Source organism: Poecilia latipinna, unplaced genomic scaffold (assembly GCF_001443285.1).
Source record: "Poecilia latipinna isolate Pla-1442-1.1 unplaced genomic scaffold, P_latipinna-1.0 Scaffold709, whole genome shotgun sequence".
NCBI classification, from domain to species: Eukaryota; Metazoa; Chordata; class Actinopteri; order Cyprinodontiformes; family Poeciliidae; genus Poecilia; species Poecilia latipinna.
In genome coordinates, this window is record NW_015113325.1 from 43,693 (window position 1) to 67,072 (window position 23,380).

Genomic DNA, 23,380 nt, shown 5'->3' on the forward strand with positions numbered 1-23,380 from the left:
GGGAGAAGGGGAGGGGGGCCAATATTTGCCGTGACAATAGCTGATAAAGCCTCCAAGTCGTTGTGAAGGTTTTTGCGCTTGCGTCACTATGACGTCACCGCGACTAGTCGACATTGACTCGACTATTATCATGATATAGTCAACCTTAAAAAAATTGTAGTCGTTCAACCCCTACTTTAATGTTTCCGGGTTATTCTTTATCAGATTACATCTAAGAATCAATCAATGTGTTTTTGTTGGTGAGTGCGGCCCTCGTCCAGCCAGAATGTGAGCTGAAGTTAACGATCTGAGTTCATTTTCATATTTTACTCAGAAATATCAAAGCGTTTCAGCGAAGGAGCTGATGATGCTGATGAATAATCCATCCAGCAGAGTTTTCTGTGCTGGACAAACTGCTTATCCAGCACTTCCAGGCATCGACACCTGGAGCTGAAAACCTCCCAGGTCACCTTGCGGTCTGCTCAGCCTTACCTTCAGCTTCCTCACTGCATCCTTCACCACTTCAGTGCCTTTCGGGGCTTCCACCTCCGTGTTTCCCAGGAACTGCAGAAGAAGAAAACGTTTCTTATGCAACACAAATGCAACATTTTTCCATCTGATCCTGGATGAAATGAGAAAGTTTCTTCTGCTTTTTGTAAGGAAAGTTTTTCAGATTTTCACTGCAATTATAAAATCAGACAAAGATAAGAAGTTAAAAAAGATCTTCAATATTTTTTAATAATGATTTTTACTGGATTTGGTCAAAAACAGTTAAAAAAAAACTCTTTATAGAAAGTCACCAGAAAATAAGTTTTCATTTCTTCCATTTGTCTCCGTTGAAGTAGACTGTTTTAGCTTTAGCATTAGCTTCTGCTAAATGATGTGTTAGCATAGCAAGTTAGCATTAGCTAACTAGTGTTTCTGATTAGTGCTTTAGGTTTAGCGTAACTAATGTTTTAGTTAGCGATGCCAACCACTGCAAACACAGCATGGTAAATGTATGGAAAGCCAAACAGGTCAAAATGCGCATGCTGTGCAGTTCCTGAAGTTTTCTCGTAAACATTGTGGTAAAGATTTAACGTATTAAATGTAACTGCAGATCCAGAAAATGTGTTTTTATTGTGTTTTCAGCTAACTGATAATATTGAAAATATTTATCATAAAAAGCGTAGGAATCCTGTATTGTGCTTTTTCTCCAACAGATGGCGCCATTTTCCTCCTGCTGAGCTCGATGTGTGCAGCTGGTTCCATTACCAGGCTTCATAAATATCAATGTTGCTCCTTTAAAGGCTGTAGAAAACAAAATAAGGAGTTCGGCCATCGGAGCAAACAGCCGTGGGTTGTCTTCAGCATCCAGGGTAAATCCTGACTCTGCTAATCCTCGTTAGCAGACGCTAACAATGTGCAGCCAAGCAACCAGGGGAAGGCTGTCCATGAAAATAAACTCTTCCTTTATAACTTTAACCAGATTTACAGCGTTAGAGAATCATCTATGTGTCAAATGAGCCCATCTTGCATCTGATTCAGACTGGAGCAGTTTTATTTTAAATCGTTTCTGAGAAGTGAAGCGGTTTATAATGAACTGTTGGAAAACAGCAGATGAAGCTTTTATGCAGAATGTCAGCGCTCCGCCTCGGCGTGACAAATGAACTCTGTGCAGAGTGGCGGTCACGTCTGCGAGAGCTGCGGCCCAGAATAGAAAAGAGCAGCGTGTGTTCTTGACCGTTGCATTGTGGGACAGCGACTGGGGACGTTTGAGGAGGCGAATCGAGCTCCGAGGCTCATCCATCAAATGATTCACGCCGCTGAAAAACGAGCCGGCCTCCCGTCCACGTTTCCACCTCAGGCCGGCCCGAGGAGTTCATTCAGATGACACAACGAAGAGCCGAGTCCGAGCGCAGTTAGAGCTGACTGGCTCGCTTAGAGGGAGGCGCATTTAATGCGACTAATTTAACACGAAAAGCTCCGACTGTGACTTTGATGATCAACAACTCGCTTCTCTTCTGGAGACACTTTCTGGTTCCTAACTGGTCCAATAGAGCAACTTCTGAACCAGACAGGTTTAAAACATTCCTGTAAATATCTGATGAATGTTGCATTTCTGCAGAGGATCATAGAGCAGTGAGACACAGTTTGTTTCCTTATCCCAGAGAACGACATTTGGTTCCAGTGAGCTCAGGATCTGCTGCCTCGCTTCGTTTCGGGAGGCAGCAGATCCTGATGACCTTTACTCCCGGTTGTAGGCAGATCCTGATGACCTGAGGGGTCAACATGGATCTCTGGAGCTGAAACTTGCTGAAACAAGACCAAGACGGGACGATTAAAGGCTAAAATGAAGACCAGACCTTCTAGAACAAAACTAAACCTTCTGAGACGAAGATCAAGAGAGAACCACCATGTTATGGTTGCATGTCATTAGCATATGCTAATGCACAGCGCTAACACGCTCTGTAGTCTGAGCTAAGGGGAGGATATATGGAATCAAAGTGACTTGAGGAGGCCTGGATGCTAACAGGAGGCTTGCTGGATGTAAACTGGAGGCTAAATGGATGCTAACTGGATGTTAACAGGATGCTAACTGGAGGCTTGCTGGATGCTAACATGAGGCTAATTGGATGCTAACTGTATGTTAACAGGATTTTAACTGGAGGCTAACTGGATGCTACCAGGAGGCTAACTGAATGCTAGCTGGAGCCTAATTGGATGCTAACTGGAGGCTTGCTGGATGCTAACTGGATGCTAACTGGCTGCTGGATTCAGACTCCTCTGTTTCAGATGTTTCTCCTGACTTTTAGAGTTGAACTATTCCATCTGTCAGGTTAAATCTGTAAACTCTTTGTTGCTGCTGCCTTGGACTGAACACGCTCACTAAAAGAGATTTTAATGTCAGTGAGTTTCCTGACTGTATAACCACCAAATATCACATGAACCTGTAAATATCTCAAATATCTGTAGCTTCCCGCCGACCACATGCAGCACACCGCGCTCTAAACATCAACATTATGTCATGGTGATGGAGAACCTTAGCAGGTTGAATGTCTTTGTTCAGGCTTCAGATTGTTTAGCGACTGACGTAAAGTATTTGCTTGTCTGACAGACTGAGCTGCAGGTCTGTTAGCCTCACACACAGTCACTGTTTACATGTTGGGATTTCCAGCAAATTGCTGCTTAAAACTGTTCATCTCAGAGGAATTGCGACTAAACGCAGAAAATCTTCTGTTTATTTGTTTACATCCTCGGAAATAAAACACCTGAAGAACTGCTGACCGTCCTTCTCAGTGCTAAAATACGACAAGATGGCAACAAGCTAAACAAAACCACGATTAATCATGATTAATCGATTACTGAAATAATCTGAAACTAATTTAGTAATTGATTAATCGTTAACTGGAGAATAGAGAGTCAGAAGAGCTTCAGCTGAAAGAACAGACCGAGACCAAATCCAGACAAAACTACAAAAATTTAGACATTTTGAGTTTAGATGAAAAACTGTTTATAAAGTTAATAATAATTCAAATAATTAATAAGATTAATTATTTTAATTAATAGAATAATTGTCGGAACAGATTCATTTGGTGGTTATTCGCATGATTAACTGATTAATCGTCAGAATAACCATCAGAATATTTGATTATTCATCTGAATAATTGTCCAAATAATTGATTAACCTTTAAAATAATCATCAGAATGATCAATTCGAATAACTGATTAGTCATTAGAAAAATTGTTAGAAAATGAGCATCAGAATATTTGATTAATCGTTAGAATAATTAACAGAATAATCGATTAATCATCTGAATAATCAATTACTAAAACAATCTTTGGCTTCAGCCTGAATCCACCTGCAGCTCAAAGTGACCTTTGTTGAACTTTTAACGAGCATTTGCAGTAAGCTGAGGCTTTCACTTGTGTTTTGTTCTTTCTTGGGAAATAAAAAGATCTTAGAAAGTCTTTCTGTGAAAAGCACAACCGACCTGCAGCTCTTGTTCTCCACATGCTGAGAAATTCAGAGGAACGGCAGCGGGAACTCGCTGCGCCCCGCGCTTCAGTGGTGAAAGCAGAAGGAAAAGAGCCAAGAAACATCAGGACTGCTTCAAACGACAGCAGCTCGAATCCTGATAAAAACACCCAACAGAGGCACAAACTGGACTGCAGCTCTGGCTGCTGCATAAAACAGCATAAAGCTGATTAAACTCAGCACCGAGAACCGCCGGAGCTCTGCAGCCGCCGCGACGCGTTCGCAACAGGTCCAAACGCCCAGATTATTCCTTCAACCAAAATACGAAGGGGCCAAAGAGAGCCGAACAGCGCGGTGATGAGCCCAGGACCCGGCATTAAAAATGTAAACAGTGCCGGATGTCTAGACACAGAGACGCTGGATCTATGAAACACATTCAGGTTGTAGATGCACCTGATGCAGCGTGAAATATGCATGTAATACGTGCAACAGCAACGATTTCCGATCAGGCTTCCAATCACGTCAGGCTGGGATTCAACAAGCCAACGTAACGACCTGTAAGGTAATTTATCTCTGGCTGCAGAACGACATCACTTAGAAAAGCCTTCATCGTCTCACCTGCTGCCTGGAACTGAAACACGTCGAGATTCACAAACGGGAGCAACAAAGGTTCAAATGCAGGGGCCGGATTTTACAGAGCAGGGCAGCATGTACAGCATGTAGAGGTGAAGAAAAGCTTATAACAAAGAACACAGGATCATTTATACACATTTAAATATGTTATGCTCCTTATGCCTTTCCATGGCTATAAATTACTAAATTATCTTAGTTTACTGCGTGTGCTAGCATTAGCATAGCCTACGGCATGTGATAATCTTAGCTCATTTTACCGTGTGTGCTAGTTAGCTTACTTTATGGCGCGTGCTAGTTAGCTTACTTTGCTAGATTTAGCTCAGTTTACAGCTGATTCTAGTTTTATTGGAATTAATGCAGTTTAATTGGAATCAAGACTTTATTTTAGACATTTAATTTATAACAAACTTTTTATCGTTTTTTTTTATTTTAATTTTCACCTGCAAAAATCAGTATGGCTGAAATTCGTCTTTAAAAGCTGTAAATATTTACCTCAAATTAAACGACCTTCTGATGATCCAAGCCAATCAGCGCCGAGCGGCTTTCAGCCAATCAGTTACGTTTCTCTGACCACACAGTTAGCCACCAGCTAACTGTCAAGAGACCCACTAGTGTTAGCGTAGCCTACTTTGTGTGCTCATGCTCCTCAGAATGGATTGGTGTCTGTAGTTTGTGGTAACATGAATAAAAACCCAATAAATAATAAAATATCAGAAAACGTAGATCAAAGCGTAAATCTAACCTCTAATCCGCTGCATTAAATCACAAACGTAGAAGTGAGATTGTCTCTAGAAATGGTGTCACCTTGACAAAAGGCAGCAAAATGTCTCCTTTCAGCATTTACTTTTCAGATAATTATGTTTTTCTCATTACTTGCTAAGAATGGGGGCAGCATTTGAGTGAAACAGCTGACCCAGATCCTCTCATTAGCGGCCGCATCTTTGCTTTTCTTCCACAAAGCAATAAAAGAAACTCTGAGGTTAACGGAGGGAAGCGATCCAAGCGCTTCAGTCGTGCCATTACAATAAAATGAGCAAAGATAAAAAACACAGACGCTGCTTCCTTGATGAACAAAAGAACGATTAAAGACAGAAAACATCTTCCTGACTCATTCTGGTTTCAGCAGCAAATCGTTAAGCGAGCTCGTTTTGAAAATCCGGAGAGTTTAAAACCGGAGGGAACGTTCGGCAGCGTCCTCATTACGTTGCCTGAAACTCCCTCTGCGATCGCGTTTTCACTCAGATCTCAGCAAATCTGAGCAGACGGGGAACTCATCAGAGGAAGCTGACAATCTGCTTTGATGTCAGGAAAGGTGTTTCTTTTGCCAGTTCACCATGCTTCTTTTTTATTGCAGAAAAGCAGCTGCAGCAGTTTTGAGAATCTGCTACTTTTCAGAGTTTCTCAGAGATCCGCGCCTCACCAGAGGAGGAATCTTTGTCAGAATAATAAAGCCGTGGAGTCGGAGCGCTCTTTCAAAAGTTGAGGACTTGTTGCGTAACAGAGGGAGTTGCTCAGAAGGTTGAGGCAGAAAGACGAGGCGTTTTACGTCAACAACCCCTGAAGATCTCATTAAAACCAAACAATCAAGGTTAAAACTATAAAAAAGTTTCCCAAAAACTTTGCAGCACCAAGGTAAACAGCTGCTGTGGGAGATTAATGAGCCGGCGTCACAACCCAGCTTACAGCATAAAAACATGCAAATCACCTTCAGAAAACTTTATTTTTTTACTTACAGAAACCCGAGGCGATGTTTCTCAGTATTTCAGTCTTACCTTGGCATTGTAGGGAATGTAGTGCTTGGCCAGAGCCTCTGGGGTGTGCATCCACGACTTGTCTGAGAAAACAGGAAGCAAAACGTCAGAGGAAGCAGAAATATTAAATTCATCCAGATTTACCTTCATTTAGCCGCATTAAACACATGAAACAGCAAAGAAATGAGTCCAAAAGTCATTTAAGATCATCAAAACAAGCTTCTTATGACCAAAACTAAAACTAAAAAGCTTAAGTTAAACAGAATCAGAAGGTCTAAAATAAGACTGAAGTGATCGATAAATTGTTAAATAGACTATATGGAGTCAAAAAAGGCAGTTTGGTAAAAGAACAACACATTCAGAGACATGATTAATCCACAACTGTGTATATATACATTTAATTTAAAATAATAATAAAAACGTTTATCAAAACATGAGAATAAAATGTTTTTCCATCAGTGATGAACTTAAGAAAATTATTTCAGTCAAATTAATTAAAACCTTTGATGACAAAAAACCCACAAAAAACATTATAAACTTTAATCTAAACAATTAAAGTAAAACTGAAACGATTAATCACATTTAATCGTTTACTGCTTCACATGTTAGCATTGACATGCTAATGAAATACTTTGGAAAAGGTTTAATGGAAAATGACTAAAGTTCAGATACTTTGACATGCTAACTGGCTAACATGCTAACTGGCTAACATGCTAACAGGCCAACATGCTAACAGGCCAACATGCTAACATTTTTCACAAATTCAAATGTGAAACTCTAACATGGTTTATGTTAATGTTTGAGAAATTATCAGTCATTAGCATGTTGCTAATGTTAATTCTAATTTCACTTTATTGCATCAAGAGTTGTTAATCAGACATCTAATTTCTTCTCTTTGGGTTGTTAACCTTCTTAATCTATCATTTGGAATAAATTTTCCCATTTTTCTCGCTGTATTAAACCGTTTTCACAGACTGAAAGTGAGCCATGAATTAGAGGTCGTCACAGGTCACTGACGGCCTAGTCCAAGCCTCCCATTATTTCTCTTCACTCCTCATTTCCTGCTGATTGCGGCTGTAATAAATCTCGGGGCAGAGCCTGCATGGCTGCGACCCCAGGGCAGCAGAACTCATGTAAGCTGATTGGGGTCGCCAAAGACCTGCGAGGCGTCGATGACGCGACTTGATGCTAGCGCGTCCGCTGCACTGGAATGCTAATAACCTTGTTTACATCGGCTGGCGCTGTTGGCCAAGTGGATAACCTCATTTGAATTTCAATTAGTGTCGTTTGGTCCCAACGTTTGCTTAAATTGGATGCTTTCAGCGGCTCATCTCCAGCATTCTAACGGCTGAAGAGGCTGAAAAATGAAGTTTTAGGGTTTAATCAAGTTAAAATGTTCAGATATTTCATATGAACAGAAAGAAAGCTGAAGCTAAAGCAAGAACTGTTGGAATGCAGGAGTAATAAATCAGCAATAGGCCGGACCAGCTCATTATTTCAGCTCCAAACTGTTTAATACAAACTGGATTTTGTTGAAAGTCACACCTGAGGTATTGGCAGTGTGAGAACTCCCGCCTGCATCGTTCCGCCTGTGGGTTCCTGCTCTAATTAACCAGAGCAGACGGGCCGTTCCTCACCAGCAACATCAGGAGAAAAAATCACTTTGTAGCTTTTAATGAAAACCAAACAGCAAAGCTAACAGAATTTAAAACACGCCTGGCTGCGGCACTGCTGCCTTTCAACGTTTCCATTAGTAGATTAATAAGAATCCCAAAACGCTGCTGGCATGTAAAACGTCTCTGAGCCTGGAGGAGACGACGACGCTGCGCCGCTTCTGGTTCCAGCCACAAGGCAGTGCAGGTTTTCGATGGACATCAAACTTTGCTGTAGTCAGTTGCTTGGTAACCATGGCGATGAGCTCAAACAGGAAGTTAGATTCAGCAGCTAAAGCTTTGTTTATGCTTGAGACGGAAAAATGACAAACACTGACAGAATCTAAAAAATGTTTTTCTAATGTTTTTGTGTAACTTAACAGGTCAGTAAAAGTTTTGATTGAAAAAATGAGGAGAAAGCGGGAAGCAGGTCAGCTATGCTAGCTATGCTAGCTTGACTCTGACATCTTAACACGTAGCTGTGCTGTAGAATTCAATGCATTTTCGAACATGCAACCGACACACCGACTCTGACAGATCATCGGTAGAGCAGGGGATTAAGCTACGTAATCTCTACTCTGTTGACAGTTGGAGCTGCTGTCAGTCGGTTGCCATGGCAACGAGAACGTGTGGAGCATTTTAATTTCAATAGCTGCTTTTCTATTCAATAATTGCACAATGAGATATTTCAAAAATAAATTAGCTAAATGGAAACACCAGTTTAGGAGAAAAAACTTTTGGCACTATGATTTTTTAATTGGTTTATTTGCTAAAATGGAAAAAAAAATTTTGACATCACACGAGTCTCATGATCAATAACAGGATGTTGCCACTGGGGGAAACCATGAAGAAGACGACAGGAAGTGGAACTAAACACGTGAACAAACTTTTTCTCATGTGGTTTTAATTCCGTTTCTTCTTATATGGAAACACCTGAAATCGTGTTTTTCCGACATTGGCTGAAAATTTGCAGTTTTGCTCATATTTGTACTTTAAAAGGAGCTACTGTTTGTAGAAGAAATCTTGTGAAGTCTTCAAGTCTTTGTCTTAAACCAGGGCTGGAACAAAATAATTTTAAGGGCCACAAATGGCCCCCGGACCACAGCTTGGACCTCCCAATGGTAATATAACTTATAATTTATGTCCGACTCCCAGCCCTAGAAACCTCTGCTGAATATTAGCATAGCGTTGGCCTCCTGCAGCTTGAAGTCCTCACTGTAATGCATTTATTTTTATTTTTTATGTCTGGGCCACAGGAAGTGGCAGCCAATAGACTAATTCACTGCAGCGCTCAATCAATGACACAGAATGAATTTGCTGGCTGTGCACGGCTCTCCATCACGCAGAGGACAACGTTAGCGGGCCGCCAGCAGGACCGACCCAGGCAGGAGGTGCTGCTGGGAGATAAAGGTTCTGTCTGGGATTAAAAACACAGTCAGACAGAAATAAAGCCTCGTTGAGCAGGTAGAACGTTCTGGAAAATGTTCCTCTGGATGCAGAACAAGTGAAGCTGATCGACCGCTGAGCAGCAGCCGCTTTGTGGTGGCAGGATTGATGCTGGTTTTCTTCTAATTTCCCTCCCTCGGCGTCAGGAAGAACCATGAAGGCGTCTCACCTGGTTCTACGGGAAGCGGGAAGTTTGGGAATCGGAGCGAGAGGCTCAGCGATCGCTCACATCTGGGCTTTAAAAACAACATGCTCAGGCGATGACTCGCTCTCTGTTTACAGCTGTGGACGCTCGGCTCGCATCACATGACGATGCTCTCAGAGCAATCACATACACACACACACAGACACACGCAATCACACACACACACACACACACGTTTGCGTGGCTATCTTTGTGGGGACTTTCCATTGACTTCCATTCATTTCTACAGCCTAAACCTTACCTTTACCCTTTTCCTAACCCTAACCAAAACTCAATTCATACCTTAGCCCTAACTCTGACCCCTGACCCTAAAACAGGGTTTCCCCTTGTGGGGACCAGGCTCCGGTCCTCACAACGTAGTATATGTCAGTAAAATCGGTATTACAAACAAACGCGCGCACACACACACACACACACACAGGGAGGGAAACAATGAAAGCACCAGGACTCTATTTGTGCTCCGTTGAGGCTGAAGCTGTTTTGGTTCTGATCCAGATTCATTTCTAAGCTGCTGCTTGTTCTGGTGCAGCTGCTGAACGATTATTGACTGACTGAACATTTTATTGACCATTTTTAATATGAAATTCATCTTTGATGATCTAAACTTTGGCCAGACCAGGTGTAACCTGAAGGTCGATGTAGGGACTCGTGAAACTCTGCCGTCTGATTGGTTAAGAACTCATCATCAAGTCATTGTTTCTCTGCATGAGTCCATTAACTTGTTTTACACTCGTTAGGCGAACTTTCAGAAGCTTTGCGCCGGTTTGTTGCCGTCTGGAAGAAAGAGAGAGACGGAAAGGAAGCAGGAAACGTGTTTGTTTAGTTCCTGTCTGAAGGTGACTTCCTGCCGTTACTCGAGCGGGGAGCGCCGCTTCACGCCGCCGCCACTTCAGTTTCAGAGCTTCTGGCCGATTTGCAGCCATTTGAAACTAGCGTGAAGCGCAGTGGGGCCGGAAGGCCGACCGGCGCTCTGACGAACTGAGAGAGGAGTCTGGATCGGGTCGGAGGAAAGGTTTTGTTTTTACGTCTCTGACTCGTTACGTCAAACTCCCAGCATGCATCTGTGACAAGCGGAGGAAGACACCGGAGTCGCGTTCTGATTTAAAACGCAAATTCATAACAAAACAGGTTCAGTTAAGGTCTGTGTTCATGTTTCTATTATTCTGTTTTAACTTTAAGGCCCAAAACGGTCGACATAAAACAAGCTGGATTTTTATATCAGAGAAAATTACTACTGGAAAGTTGAGTGGAAGGAGAAAGTCTGGTAAACAAAGGAGATAAATAAGATAAATGCAGCTTTGAGAGCACCGGGACGTAAAATGCAAACAATCAGATCTGCTTGAGTTTCCAAGTCAATGTTTCCAGTCCACTTCAGTCTTTAAAAGGCAAACCAAAGTCAAGTCCCAAGTCTCTGACGGGGAATCCTACCGAGTCTTTTCTCCGTGTCAAAGTTTCTAACACTAAATTAAACATTTTCTCATTAAATACACAACATTTTTAGATCCGAGTCCAACTGCAGTCTAAAGTCTGTTTTTGAGTCACAGTTTGAAGCTCCAGTCCAGATGTTCGAGTCGTTTTCTAGTTCGAGTCGTTTTGCAGTTCGAGTCGTTTTCTAGTTCGAGTCGTTTTCTAGTTCGAGTCGTTTTCTAGTTCGAGTCGTTTTCTAGTTCTAATCGTTTTGTAGTTCGAGTCGTTTTGCAGTTCGAGTTGTTTTGTAGTTCGAGTCGTTTTGCAGTTCGAGTCGTTTTGTAGTTCGAGTCGTTTTCTAGTTCGAGTCGTTTTGTAGTTTTGCTCCAGCTGCTGGTTTGTTTTTCTGAAACCCGTCAGCGATTTGAAGCTTCTTGAAACAGAAACTGTTCTATCATCATGATCCGGACCAGAACCAGCGCAGCCCGCGGACCCGTCAGGAGCCGGTTCTGCTCACCTTTCTTCCTGTTGAAAGCGCGGTTCATCGTGGAAACGAGCGTCGGCCGATTCTCCACCTGGAAAAAGGAGAGGCGAGTCAGACTAAAGGTCCACGGAAAGAATCACAACAACAAGTGATGAGGTAAAGTTTACTGAAGGAGAGACTCCAGGAAAAGGTTTATTTATATTTATGTGAAGGAAAGTGGAAAGTTTTCCTGCAACACGGAGAGAAAAGAGCAGCTTCGGCTACAGAAACAGAGAAAATGTTGATTAAAATCAAAACTTTTCTTCCTTAGACGAATTTACAACATTCATGACATCAAGGTCAGAATTAAAACTGCAAAACTAAAAATCACCAAGTATTTATGTCTAGTTTCTACTGCAAATATATTCATACACTTAAAACAAGATCAGACTAACTTAGGGGCAGTTTTTCACCAAAGTGAATGACCTTAAGATCATGAAAATGCAAACATTCAGCTGCTTTTTACCGATATTAAGGAAACATCAACTTAAAACGGATTCACAGTTTTACTACTGAGATAAAAGTGAAAAATATTTATTTCTGTTTTAGGAAAATGTATGGCACAACAATAATGTCACAAGTGCATTCCAATTTTTAACAAGCGTCTTTAGGACACAGAAATGTGATTTGTCATTTAACTATATTTATTGGTATTTATTGATCAATAGTGAAAAATTAAACAATCCCAGTTTAATACGTTTTTAGACATTTATTAGAATTTAGACAAAATGATGATGAAAGTTTTATAAGTAATTTATCACAATAAATGATTCGATAAATGCTCACAATACTTAAACTTACTTATTAATGATAAGATGATTGTTTCTGGTATAAATATCTCAGATCACTTGAAACAAGATAAAACTAACTTAAAGGTAACTTTCCATCAAGAAATAGGAGTTTATTTTCCGTCAATAATTCCTTAATATTGATGAAAAAGTATCAGTTCGATTGGCAGATAAATTTACTTCCAACATGGGGAAATCACCTTGTTGCAAATGAACTGATCTGCCAAAGGAACTGAGACTGTAGTTCTTTTTTGAAGAAACGTGAATGTGACCCCGGATTCGAGCATCACTTCCTCCGCAAGCAATCAGCGATCCGGACAGCGACAAGGACAAACGGCCGCAGTCCGCTTCGTCACGGCCGACTCGCGACTCCACTCCTGCCAAAAACACGTCAGCAGGAAACACCCAGCGACGCTTTTCCACGTGATTTTAGAGCAGGGGGTCCAAAGTGTGGCCCGGGGGCCATTTGTGTTGGCCGAGACTACAGTGCAGGGCATTCTGGGTAAATACAACAAAGCTAATGTGTTAGCTTAGCGCTAGTAGCAGAAATGGCTCCTGGTCTTTAGCCAAAGACTAAAGAGAAATCCTCCAACCACTAAAATCTCCATCTTGTTTCCATCTGGTGAAGAAGGAAGTTGCTCTCAGCGTCTTCAGAGGTTTTTGTGTCGTTTCCTTCAGTGGTTCTTGGTGCAGCGCCCCCACAGGCCAGGAGGGGAACAGGTTGGTTTGACTCAGAGCAGCTGGAGGTGGAGCAGATGTTCTGGTTCTAATAGAACCGGGTCGACCGGGCCACCAGGTGTGAAAACACTTTAAATCTCTAAATGGTTCTGAACTCAGTGTTTTTATTTCAAGTCGACAGTTTGAAACATTAAAAGTTTTTATGCCTCGTTTTTTTTTTGTTGATTTGTAGAGAAATATACAACCACGATCGTTGAAAAATTATGTTTTAAGGCTTTAATTCAGCTGCAGCTTCACATTGAGATTAATTCACTTTAAAAAGTCTTGTAGCTCAAAGCGTTTGATGCAAACCAGATGTTGCAAACCGCCAGTCATTTTCCCTCCTCTCCCTCTGCTTTGTGTTGCTCATGAAACGGGAAAACTTCTCGCTGCCCGAAGCTTCCTGCGATCAGCTGCAGAGCGTCCAGGGCGGGACGTCCACGTTCCTGCATCGGCACAAAATCTCAGCCCCACAGTAAAGCCGCGGGTTCGAACCGCCAGATCTGCTGCGTCGGGATCAGCTTCCCTCGGTTTCACCGTCTTCAGGTCGAATCAAGAGGAGCATCAGAGAAACGCATCGCCGCTCTCACTGACAGCAGGTTTTAATGGCTTCCTGTCTGGTGATTCGACAGGATCCCAGTGGGAGATCCTCTGACCCCCAACACACACACACACACACACACACACACACACACACACACACACAGTTAACACCAGGCTGCTAAGCTTTGCCGTGTTTACCAGCTGCAGGAGTTCAGCTTCTCAAACTGGAGAAAACACTTGAATGTTTGGATAAAAGTTCAGCAAAGTCTAAAAGTTAATAGAAAACACGATAAAGAAATCCAGAATCACATTTTCTGGAAGTGAACTGAGAAGTTTTACGGCTGGAAAACTATTTAAAAAGATGGAGCCGAAGCAAAGTGCTGAATGCCTTCAAGCTTACTCACTAATCTCAGCCATATGTGTTAAAAACCAAACAGATTTTTCCTTTTCTACCTAAAATCTGTCAATCGGAGTCGGCCAGAGTCGCTGGGCGCTCGCTCTACCAACCCGAAGCGTCTTATGAACGAAACGACGGAGAGACGGAGGAAAGCAGGCGGACGAAACGCTGCTCACCGTCCTGGAGCCGCGGCGCAGAGCAGGAAGTTCCTAACAGGTTTCAGCTGCCGACCAGATGCTGCTGCGCCGCCGAGGACAGGATGGCGGCTCTGCCTTCACACTCGGCGGCTGACATCCACAAAGCCCACTTCCTCCGCCCAGGAGGAGCTTCAGGAAGGAGAAGGGACCGCCTTTCAGCAGGAATTCAGAGAAGAAGAAACCCTGAAATGATTCATCAGCAAAAATCCCCACAATCTGCAAACCTTGTAAACTCAGAGCTCAGATTCCAGCTCACACGGCGAGACGTTTACGCTGACGTTTCCCTTCTGACAATTATCATAAATACTCCAAGGATAATCCAAGTTCGGATTCCAACCAGCTGCGTTTACTCGCTTTAATCCAACTCCAGTCCGTTTGCCTGGAAAGTCCGGTTCGGTTGGGAAAGTCTGAATGCTAACTGAACTCTGGTTCAGTTCCAATGAACGCCAACCAGGAAGTGGACTACAGCATTCTGGGTAAATACAACCAAAGACAAAAGAGAAATCGTCCAACTGCTGAAATCTGACGCTTCTCTGTTTCTGTTTAAGTTTCTTGAAGGAAGTTGGCTTAAGGACAAATAAATCATCCTAAACCAACCAGCTACACTTTAAACGGAGCGTCCAGATTTATTGTGCCAAGTCAGGAAACTCTTTACTCCAGTTTCCCTCCTCCAATAATCTTCAGTGACGCTACGATTATCAGGACGGCCATGTTACTCCAGTCCGTCTGGGGAGGCGTTGTTAGCATTAGTTCAGCTAATTGTGACGTTAGCCTAGCACTTACTGTTAGCTTCTGCTAAGTATGGTGTAGCGTTAACTTCCCCTAAATACCATGTTGGTATAATGCTTCCCTTGTTAGTGAACTACAGCTTATGATTAGTGCAGCTAACGTTTTGGTTAGCATTGGTCACCACTGCTGGGAAGGGTCAAAGGTCATCTCCAAACAACCTGGCCGTCCCAGCAGATTCAGCCCAACATCAGAGAAATGACCAAAATCCCAAGAGCTCCATCTCAGACTCCACAGGCATCAGTTAGCAGGTTAAAGGTCATGAGTCTGAACCAGAACGGCTGCTTAGAAACAAGATGGCGGCAGGTTTCTGCATGCGGGAGCATTTAGAGCAGGGAGGTTCTGCGTTGCCACTGGATTTTTAGCTGTATCCCAGTGCTGACAGCTGGTGAGGCGGGTCCAGACTGGGTGGAAGTAGAAACCATGAAGCATCCTGGGTTGATCGGGAGAAACGAGAAGATCCTCTTCGCTCTGCAGATCGAGTTCAACACATTCTGACTCCAATTATTTCCATCTCTTCCTGGTTGTGAGTGTTTCTCTGGAAACGAGGAGCGTCTCTGTGGATGTCCATGGAAAGCTGAAGCCCAGACATGATTAGCGCTCCTTGCTAGCAGGAGAATATGCTCCCCGGATGGACTGGAGAAAATTTCAGAACGACAAAACCTCCTGAGGGACGGCTACTGAAGAAAACTTCCTAAACTTTGTGGTTTGTGTGCTTAAGAAAAAAAAATTAAAAGTTAGCAGGAAACATGACAATAAGACTAGATGCGTTAGGGCTGGACAATAAATCAATAACAATATCAATAGACAATACAGCTGATAGAATATTCAATAAGTAGAATGTCAACTGAACTCTGATCCAGAACCGCACGGCATTCTGGGAGATGTAGGCAAAGGAAAGCAACCTCTCAGCTAGCTAAGCTAGCTTGGTGGAATCAACTCACGCTCCGGCTCTTCGGTTGCCTAGCAACGACCTGCTGGGTAACAAGCAGGTTCAGCTCCACCCCCACCCCCCAACCTTGGTTGCCTAGCAACAAAATGTAGAGTAACCGGCAGCAGCGCCTCGCTCCCCGACTCCTGTAGGTCTCAGCCGACAGCTGAAGAGAACAACCAATCGCTTCGCTCCGATATCGGCTGGAACAAATCAACTTTCAGTCGATCCTCAACGTCCGCAAACTCCTGGCTCCCCGACCGAAAACTCACATTCAGCATCATCATCTTTGGAGAATAAACTGCATTGTCTTTTATCACCTGCCTCCTGATGGAGGTGTGTTCTGCATGTGGGCACAGAAACTACCCAAACCATGACACTTAATTGATTTATTGGTTGGTTGATTGATATACCTTACAGCCGTCACTAAAAATAAGTTGGAAAGCTTCATATTTTATTCTATAATACATAATGTCGATTTTATATAAGACATTTTTTACAGCTAGTGACATTTTATTTATTATGTATTTCATTGTTTATTTTTATTTATTTTTTAACATTTTATTTAAAATTTTAGAATATTTTCTTGAGTTTGTTCCTTTGATCATTTATTTTTATTTTGCTTTTTTAAACTTTAGTTTGAAACATATTTTTGATTTTGCTGAGTTTGTTCCTTATGAAGGAATCAGAAACAGCTGGTCCACTGGGAAGAACAAAGTTTGCAGCTGAATTACATAAAAATGACTGAAGTTACTTTTTTGGATCATTTCTGTTGCAGAAATTCTTTGCACATATTTCATAAAGCAGAATGTTTTTAACATTTATAGTAAAAATATGTTATTTCATCATTGTTTTTGGTTTTTCGGGGGAACCGGCCCAGACCAGAAGCTTCATGCATTCGTGACACGTGTGGCCAGTAAACACGTCTCAGGCTGCAGACATAAATGCAGTGAGTCTGGGCCAGCAGACGGCTTCATCATCATAACGACACGCTGCCGCGCGGCGCCCCGGCGGCTCGGAGCAGGAAATGTTTGCCTGTCAAACTCTGAGGGAAATGGAAAAGCAGCGGTACTGGAACCAATCTGCTGCTCCATAAAAACAAGCATTTATGATTTTCATTTATCCAATAAATCTCTTGATCTCAGATGTGTGTCTGCTTTTATCAATTTGTAACATGTTGGACTCATTTTAATGTAAATTTGAATTTAAAAAGTGTATAATAATGTCTTGACCCTGGTGCAGTACCACCACGGCCTCCTAGAGGTTGCGGCCCCCGTGTTGAACACCTCTGACCAATACTGATGTGAAAAAGTGTCGCCCCCTACAGCCAACATGTGAGCTGCTGTGAAAAAAACCAAAGCAATGACAATAATCTGCTAATAGCAAAGCTAACGCTTTGCTACGCGCTGTAGCAGTTTTGCTAACTCTGAAAACATTTAGCGCACCTAGCTTAAACAAACGTAATTCTTTAAGATAAATTCTTAAACGGTGACAGTGAAGCTGTTGTTCTTGCTAACTTTGAAAACATGGATGTTAGCGCATCATAAGCAACCGTCTGCGTCTGACGCTGCGTTTGTGCTGAGCTTGCAGTGACACTGATCTGAGCGCATGTCTGCGCTAAATTAGCAACACCACCAGCCAATCACAGACAGGACTGTAACTCACCTGCTTAAACTTTTCAATATATTTTTTGTTTGCCTTTTTTCAAGACTATAGTTGCACAGAGAGCTAGCTACCTAGCTAGCACTCTACTTCACCTAGCCTGGGCTAGGCTAACATTAACTGTGCCGGTTCTGTGGCGCCAAAACTTTGGAAAAAGAAAGCGTCCAATGTTTTTGGTTCTCTTTAATTCATCTTTGCTATCAGTTACTGGTGGATAAAAACAAACAAACAACAATTAGCCTGGCAGGGGGCAAGTAAAGCCTGGTCATTTGTGGCATTACTTTGTTTTCCCTCCTGCAGAAACTCGTTTCAGGTCGTAGTAAATGACGCCCCGGGGTCTGGACTCATCAGTGGCCAACTTGATGTGTGAAAATTGGTTTTCTGATCCCTCCGCTCGGCTAACGGGTTGAATCCGTCCCGCATGAGACGCCGGTTACGCTTTAATAACTCGTTTACAGTCCACACATTTTCATCACCGCAGCACTTTTCCAGCTCGTTCTAAATTCTCCCAAATTAAATCCAGATGGTGATTCTTTCTCTTCCTGATGATTAAATGTATCTGTAAGATTTGTTGCTTTTACGTTGTGGGGGATTCCCCCTGAAACTTCAGTCCAAATCAGACACAACGAATGAAACCTTGGATGAAAACTCCCAGTAATGGCGTCTCTTCCAAGCCCGTTAAGCTGAGTCTTACTCTAATCTCTCTATAGCTAATCCAAAATGCATTTCCCCATAAACCCAATAACATTATGCTACACAAGCAACAATTTTATATCAGGGATTATTTCTTAAATTTTGGAGTTTCACAGGAGGACTTAAGCTAATTATCTTGGAGAAATAATGGCTACGGTAAGTGCAGCTGTTTGCTGCCTGAACAAAAACTTTGCTTCTGCTTAAAAGTCATCCAAATGTCTTCCAGGAGCTCCAGTAGCAGTCAGTGTTACAATAAATGCGAAGAAGCCTCTGACTGACGGTGGTGATGACTTGCTAACAGGTCAACATCCAGGCAGCAGAGACGATATTCCACAGCAACACGTCTGCTGATCCACCTCCTTTGCTTTGAACGGCCGTCTGGTTGGAACGATGCTGGAGGAGGGGATAACATCCCATCATGGGCAATGTGTCCTCTGGGATGTGACGGTCATAGTTATTATTTATTTGAGCTCTTATTATGCTAATCAGTTGTAAAATGAATCCCATGTTGCCACGGTTACGCGAGTGCTGCCGTTACCAATACATTTACACAGAAATGTCAAAACGTGCACAGAAGCAAAGATGCCTCCCTTCACAAACTAGACAGCTTGACTTGAGAGTTAATTACACTTTACGAAACATTTTGAATTAAATCTGAACCAAAAAGACTCCAACTCATGTAACTGAGTTCATCTTTAATGTTTCTCCTGATTCTGCTTGATACATTAATTCCCACTCAGCTGTAAAAGTGCCGAGCCGTTTGGTTTCTGTTATTGTTTCCAGCTCAGGTTTATGTTTCAAGAGGAAACCCAACAGGAGCTGAAAGGTTCAAACATCCTTAGAAGTCAGAGTTACATAGAAAAAGACGAATGAAAATGTCTTTTTCCTCTTCATCGCGTTAATAACCCGCTGACTGATCTGGGGAGACGATTATCAGAGGAGCTGATTGTTAAATGGAGCAGGAATCACCAGAAGGCTTTTCAGTGTCTGCACAGACTAAGACTTCATGAAGCTGCAGGAAAAAACAAACAAAATAGCAAAGCTTTGATCTTATTGATTTTATTATCACTTTGCTTTTCTTTCAAAATCACCTGTGAAAAACTCTGTCAGTAAAGACTTTTAAAATAAATCTGGATGCTTGTATCACAACTTCTGCCCGTATATGGCGTCACATTCCTGCCAAACATTATGATGAGAGCTCTGCCAGCAGCAGGCGCTGCTTTGTGATGCTCTGTGGCAATTAATTCAATTTTAGTTTTATCAACATGACTCTTTTCTTAATCCAGTCTGGATTCAATCATCTGTAAATTTCTATGAACTGATCACTGAACGGGTATTTGTTTTTTTTCTGTTATTTTGTTTCATGGGTCAACCAATCGCAGCCAAAACGAGACAAATCGTTCAGATGTACTGGCTGTGTACAAAATGAATAAAAATAAAAAAGAAAGTTATGCACATTTTTGTCATGTTGGGTTTCCTCATCACCACAATGAATGAATATTTTTCCTTTGTGGCCAACAGGCACAGAAACAAAATGAAAGTTTCTTCAAGCTGCACCTTCAGCCCAACATGGCAGAAATCCTGGTGAGCCATTAAGGAAATTTATGTTGATTTGAACTGAATATAAATGTGATTTGTTTGACCTTTATAGGCAGGTTTGTTGACTGCAGCTGGGCTCTGCGTGTCACCGAACATTTAAACCAGCTGGGCATCCCGTACAGACACTCAACTTCTTTACACAACGGATCAGGATTCAGACGCCTGAGCAGCACAAACCTCTGGATTTATCTTCTTCTACACGCAGGAGAAGGAAAACTCTGGGCTGAAAACCAATAAATCACACAATGAATCAAAATAAGCTCATTCATTTCCATTTGCATGATTTAATGTTTTTCTCTTTTTAAAAAAAAAAAAAACTGGATGATAAAAGTCTTCAGTTTGCTGCTTTCGTCTCAAACCTTTTTTTGCAGGATAATTTTATTTACATAATATTCATAATTCATTTTATTTGCCGTTTCTGTTTTATTTATTCTGTGTATCTAAAATGTCTCCCAGTTCCAGAGTTAAATGTTTATTAGACATTAAAGTTTATTGATCTGTCACAACGTCTTCTTGCATTTTTATGCCTTTACATTTATATTACTTGAAAATTGTCTCAAAACAACAATATTATCGTTTCTCTCAGTAACTTCTGGGGAAAATGATGGTTCAGTGTCATCATGAGAGGCTTAATAAACACCTTCCTGTAACCGGCAGACAGGAAATAAACACTCAGAGTTGGTAAAAGAAGCCGTGGGCAGCTAATTTACATATTTATAAGTTTAATAAAAATGTGAAAACTCAATAAATAAAGTAAACAATCCTAAAACAAAGGAAATGGTCTGATATTTGCAAACCATTGCAAGGTCTGTGTTCTCAGCACCGGGAGCAGGACGCGGGTCGCTATGAGGGTTGCCGTGGTTACTGTTGTCTGATAGCATCAGCTAGCATGTTGTCAGCATATTTCAAATGTTTATCACAGCATAATGAAATAAATTCTGCAACCAAACAGACATCAGTGAATGAGAAACATTTTCAGTATGACGAGAAAAAAATTACCTGAAGTTACCGACTAATTTACAAAACTGATAGCTGTGTTGATCATCATCTCTCAATGAGATGTAATCCCTCTAAATAAGACAAACTAATCCGGATTAGGGATTTCCTAGAAATGTACATTTTCATAAGAGCAGAAGTTAGATTTCGCGTACAAAGGAAAATGAAATAAGGTCCTTTCAGTTAGCAGTCATTTTGCGCTGGTCCATTTTTCCAGTTTTTATGTGAAATAAAAACAGACTTTAGTTTCCAAAGAGTGTTGCTGTGTTTGTACAGATAAATCCAGTAATCCAGATGTGAAAATCAGATTTGGCTGCAGTGGTAAACTGAGGCACCAGGAGCCTCGGGTCCCTGCTCAACATAAAACCTGGTCCAGTAAAAACCACTGGACCTTTGTGATTTATTTACTATAAAATTTAAATCAAAGCACAAAAATCTGGTTAAAAAAAGATAAATAGTTTGTGCTTTTAATTTTTGGAAATTTTTTAATGTGATTTTTTTAAATATCTGCATCAATATCTATGCATATAAAGAGCAATGCTCTACAAAACCATTGGTTGGCTTTCTTCTGCTAAATAAAATATTGAAATTTGACAGCAGAGGGATTTTCTTTTCCTTCCTTTCTCTCCTGCTGTGACATTTATCAGCAGAATAAATCCTCCACAGAAGGAAGAAGAAAGGTCACCAAGGTCCTGTTTCTCCAGAGCCGATAAATAAAGTGGCTTTAAAGCGTCGCCGCTCTCCCACCCAAACGGACCGTTAAACTTCTGGTTACGCCCCCTGCTGGCTGCTGCAGAACTGCGATGTGAATCGTTCTGTGCAGGAGTCAGAGTTCGGTTGGTGAAGTGTTGACTGGAGATACCTCACTGCTGCTGTGGACCGCGGATGCTCAGGACTCCAGCTTGTGCTTCACTCATCGGCGCGCCGAGACGCTCCTGGCCGTCTGTGGAGACGGAAACAGAAACTTTCACACAGCTGAAAACTTTCATTTGAGTTAAAAACTTACTTCCTGTCCGTAAGATTACTGTGTCTTTAAATAATCCTGGGAATCCCAGATAATGATGTCATAATGCTGTGAGCTTCTGATAGGTTAGTTCATATCAGCAGAGTAAAACTCAGACACATCTGCAGATTCATCACAAGTCAAGTTCAGTTTTTCAAACACTAAAAATAACAAAAAACAAAAACTGAAATTGGGAAAATATTTTTGTTAAATGAAATAAATAAAAACAGTAACTGAATTGGAAAAACTGGAATTAATTGGAACTAAAACATACTGAAATTATACATATAAAATCTTTTTTTGTTTCGTGTTTATGAATCTATTTAACCTTTTTGAAATGGCGAAACAAAATGGCGACGACAAAAGTTTGAAGAAAACACCAGAGTTGGTTGTTCAACTTTATTTTATCTTTTTTTGAATATTTATTAATGAATCAATGTTTGCATAGTGACCATTTTAAATTCTGCACCTAAGAAATAAACCATAACATGAAAAAACTAAAAGTATTATTAAAAACTAAACAATAGTTAACAGATAACCAATAAAAACTAACAAACACGCTAAAAACTGCTTAAAACCTTTGATCACTAACAACTGGAACATCATAAAGTGAGTCTCTCATTAGATCTAATCCCTCTAAATAAAACAAAATAATCCAGATTAGGGTTTTCCTAAAACTGAACATTTTTAGCCAACATAGAAAATGAAACACATTCATTTCTACCCATTTGGCCAATAGGAGGCATTTTGACTGCAGGAGTTCAATTTTAGTTCAATTTTTCCAGTCAGACATAAAACAAAATAGATTTCAGTCATAATAATAATATAACAATAAATTCTTGCTTTCTATCTGCAGGCCAGTTGTGATTTTTCTGAGTTATTATTCTATAACAGTAAAATCCAGACAGATTTGGTCTCACTAAACGTTGTTTCCGTCGGTAACAGACGGGCAGAACATGGAGCAAAATGCTAAAAGCATCGCGTGGCAGTCAATCAGCTTGATTGATTTTAAACACAGCGCTCATTGGAGTTTATGCCTGGCTTTCTTAATGCCACTGAATGTCGCTGGACGTCGGCCAAATCCGATAAAAGCGTCTGTCCTGCACAAGATGTGGGACGTCGTCTCGTTTTATGGGAGGAAGGGACAAAACGTCCCAACGGGACATTTGGTCAACATGCTGCAGAAACGGGTCTAAAAACAAACGTGGAAAAATTCAGGCAACGTTTCAAAACAGCCAGGTTTCCACAGATGGGTAAAAAAATGTGTTACAAAAGTGACTTAAGGACAACAAAGGATGGATATTTATCAGATCGTTTATGGTCACTATGAAACATTTCTTATGATAAGACAATAAATTCCAACTAATGATGTTTGAAACCCCAAAAACTGCCTGAACTGTTGTAATTATATTTACAGTTTAGCTCATGTTTTGTTCCAGAGCATCAATAAATATTAAAACATTTCAAAATAAAATTAAATGCAGTTACCACGTAGAATAACCATTGGTGGACAT

At 41.3% G+C, this 23,380-nt stretch overlaps 1 protein-coding gene and 1 long non-coding RNA gene across 8 annotated transcripts in view; one reads left to right on the forward strand and one right to left on the reverse strand.

Annotated features, from left to right (window-relative positions):
* Positions 1–20,119, forward strand: part of LOC106955139 (uncharacterized) — a 29,011-nt gene extending 8,892 nt beyond the window's left edge. The window contains exons 2-3 of the long non-coding RNA XR_001426510.1: positions 19,790–19,852; positions 19,920–20,119. This is a non-coding gene — a long non-coding RNA (uncharacterized LOC106955139). The remainder of the gene's footprint in view (positions 1–19,789; positions 19,853–19,919) is intronic.
* The window catches only part of gulp1a (GULP PTB domain containing engulfment adaptor 1a), a 64,093-nt gene that overhangs the window by 11,965 nt on the left and 28,748 nt on the right, over positions 1–23,380 (reverse strand). For 6 of the 7 annotated variants that reach the window (XM_015045131.1, XM_015045132.1, XM_015045134.1 and 3 more), the window contains exons 2-5: positions 21,726–21,806; positions 11,549–11,606; positions 6,343–6,404; positions 472–543 (exon numbers count right to left, since the gene is read on the reverse strand). In XM_015045131.1, coding sequence (XP_014900617.1) covers positions 472–543; positions 6,343–6,404; positions 11,549–11,576 — 162 coding nt within the window. In that variant the 5' untranslated portion in view covers positions 11,577–11,606; positions 21,726–21,806. Of the gene's footprint in view, positions 1–471; positions 544–6,342; positions 6,405–11,548; positions 11,607–14,175; positions 14,349–21,725; positions 21,807–23,380 lie in introns of all 7 variants that reach the window. The other variant, XM_015045133.1, reaches the window with a different exon arrangement.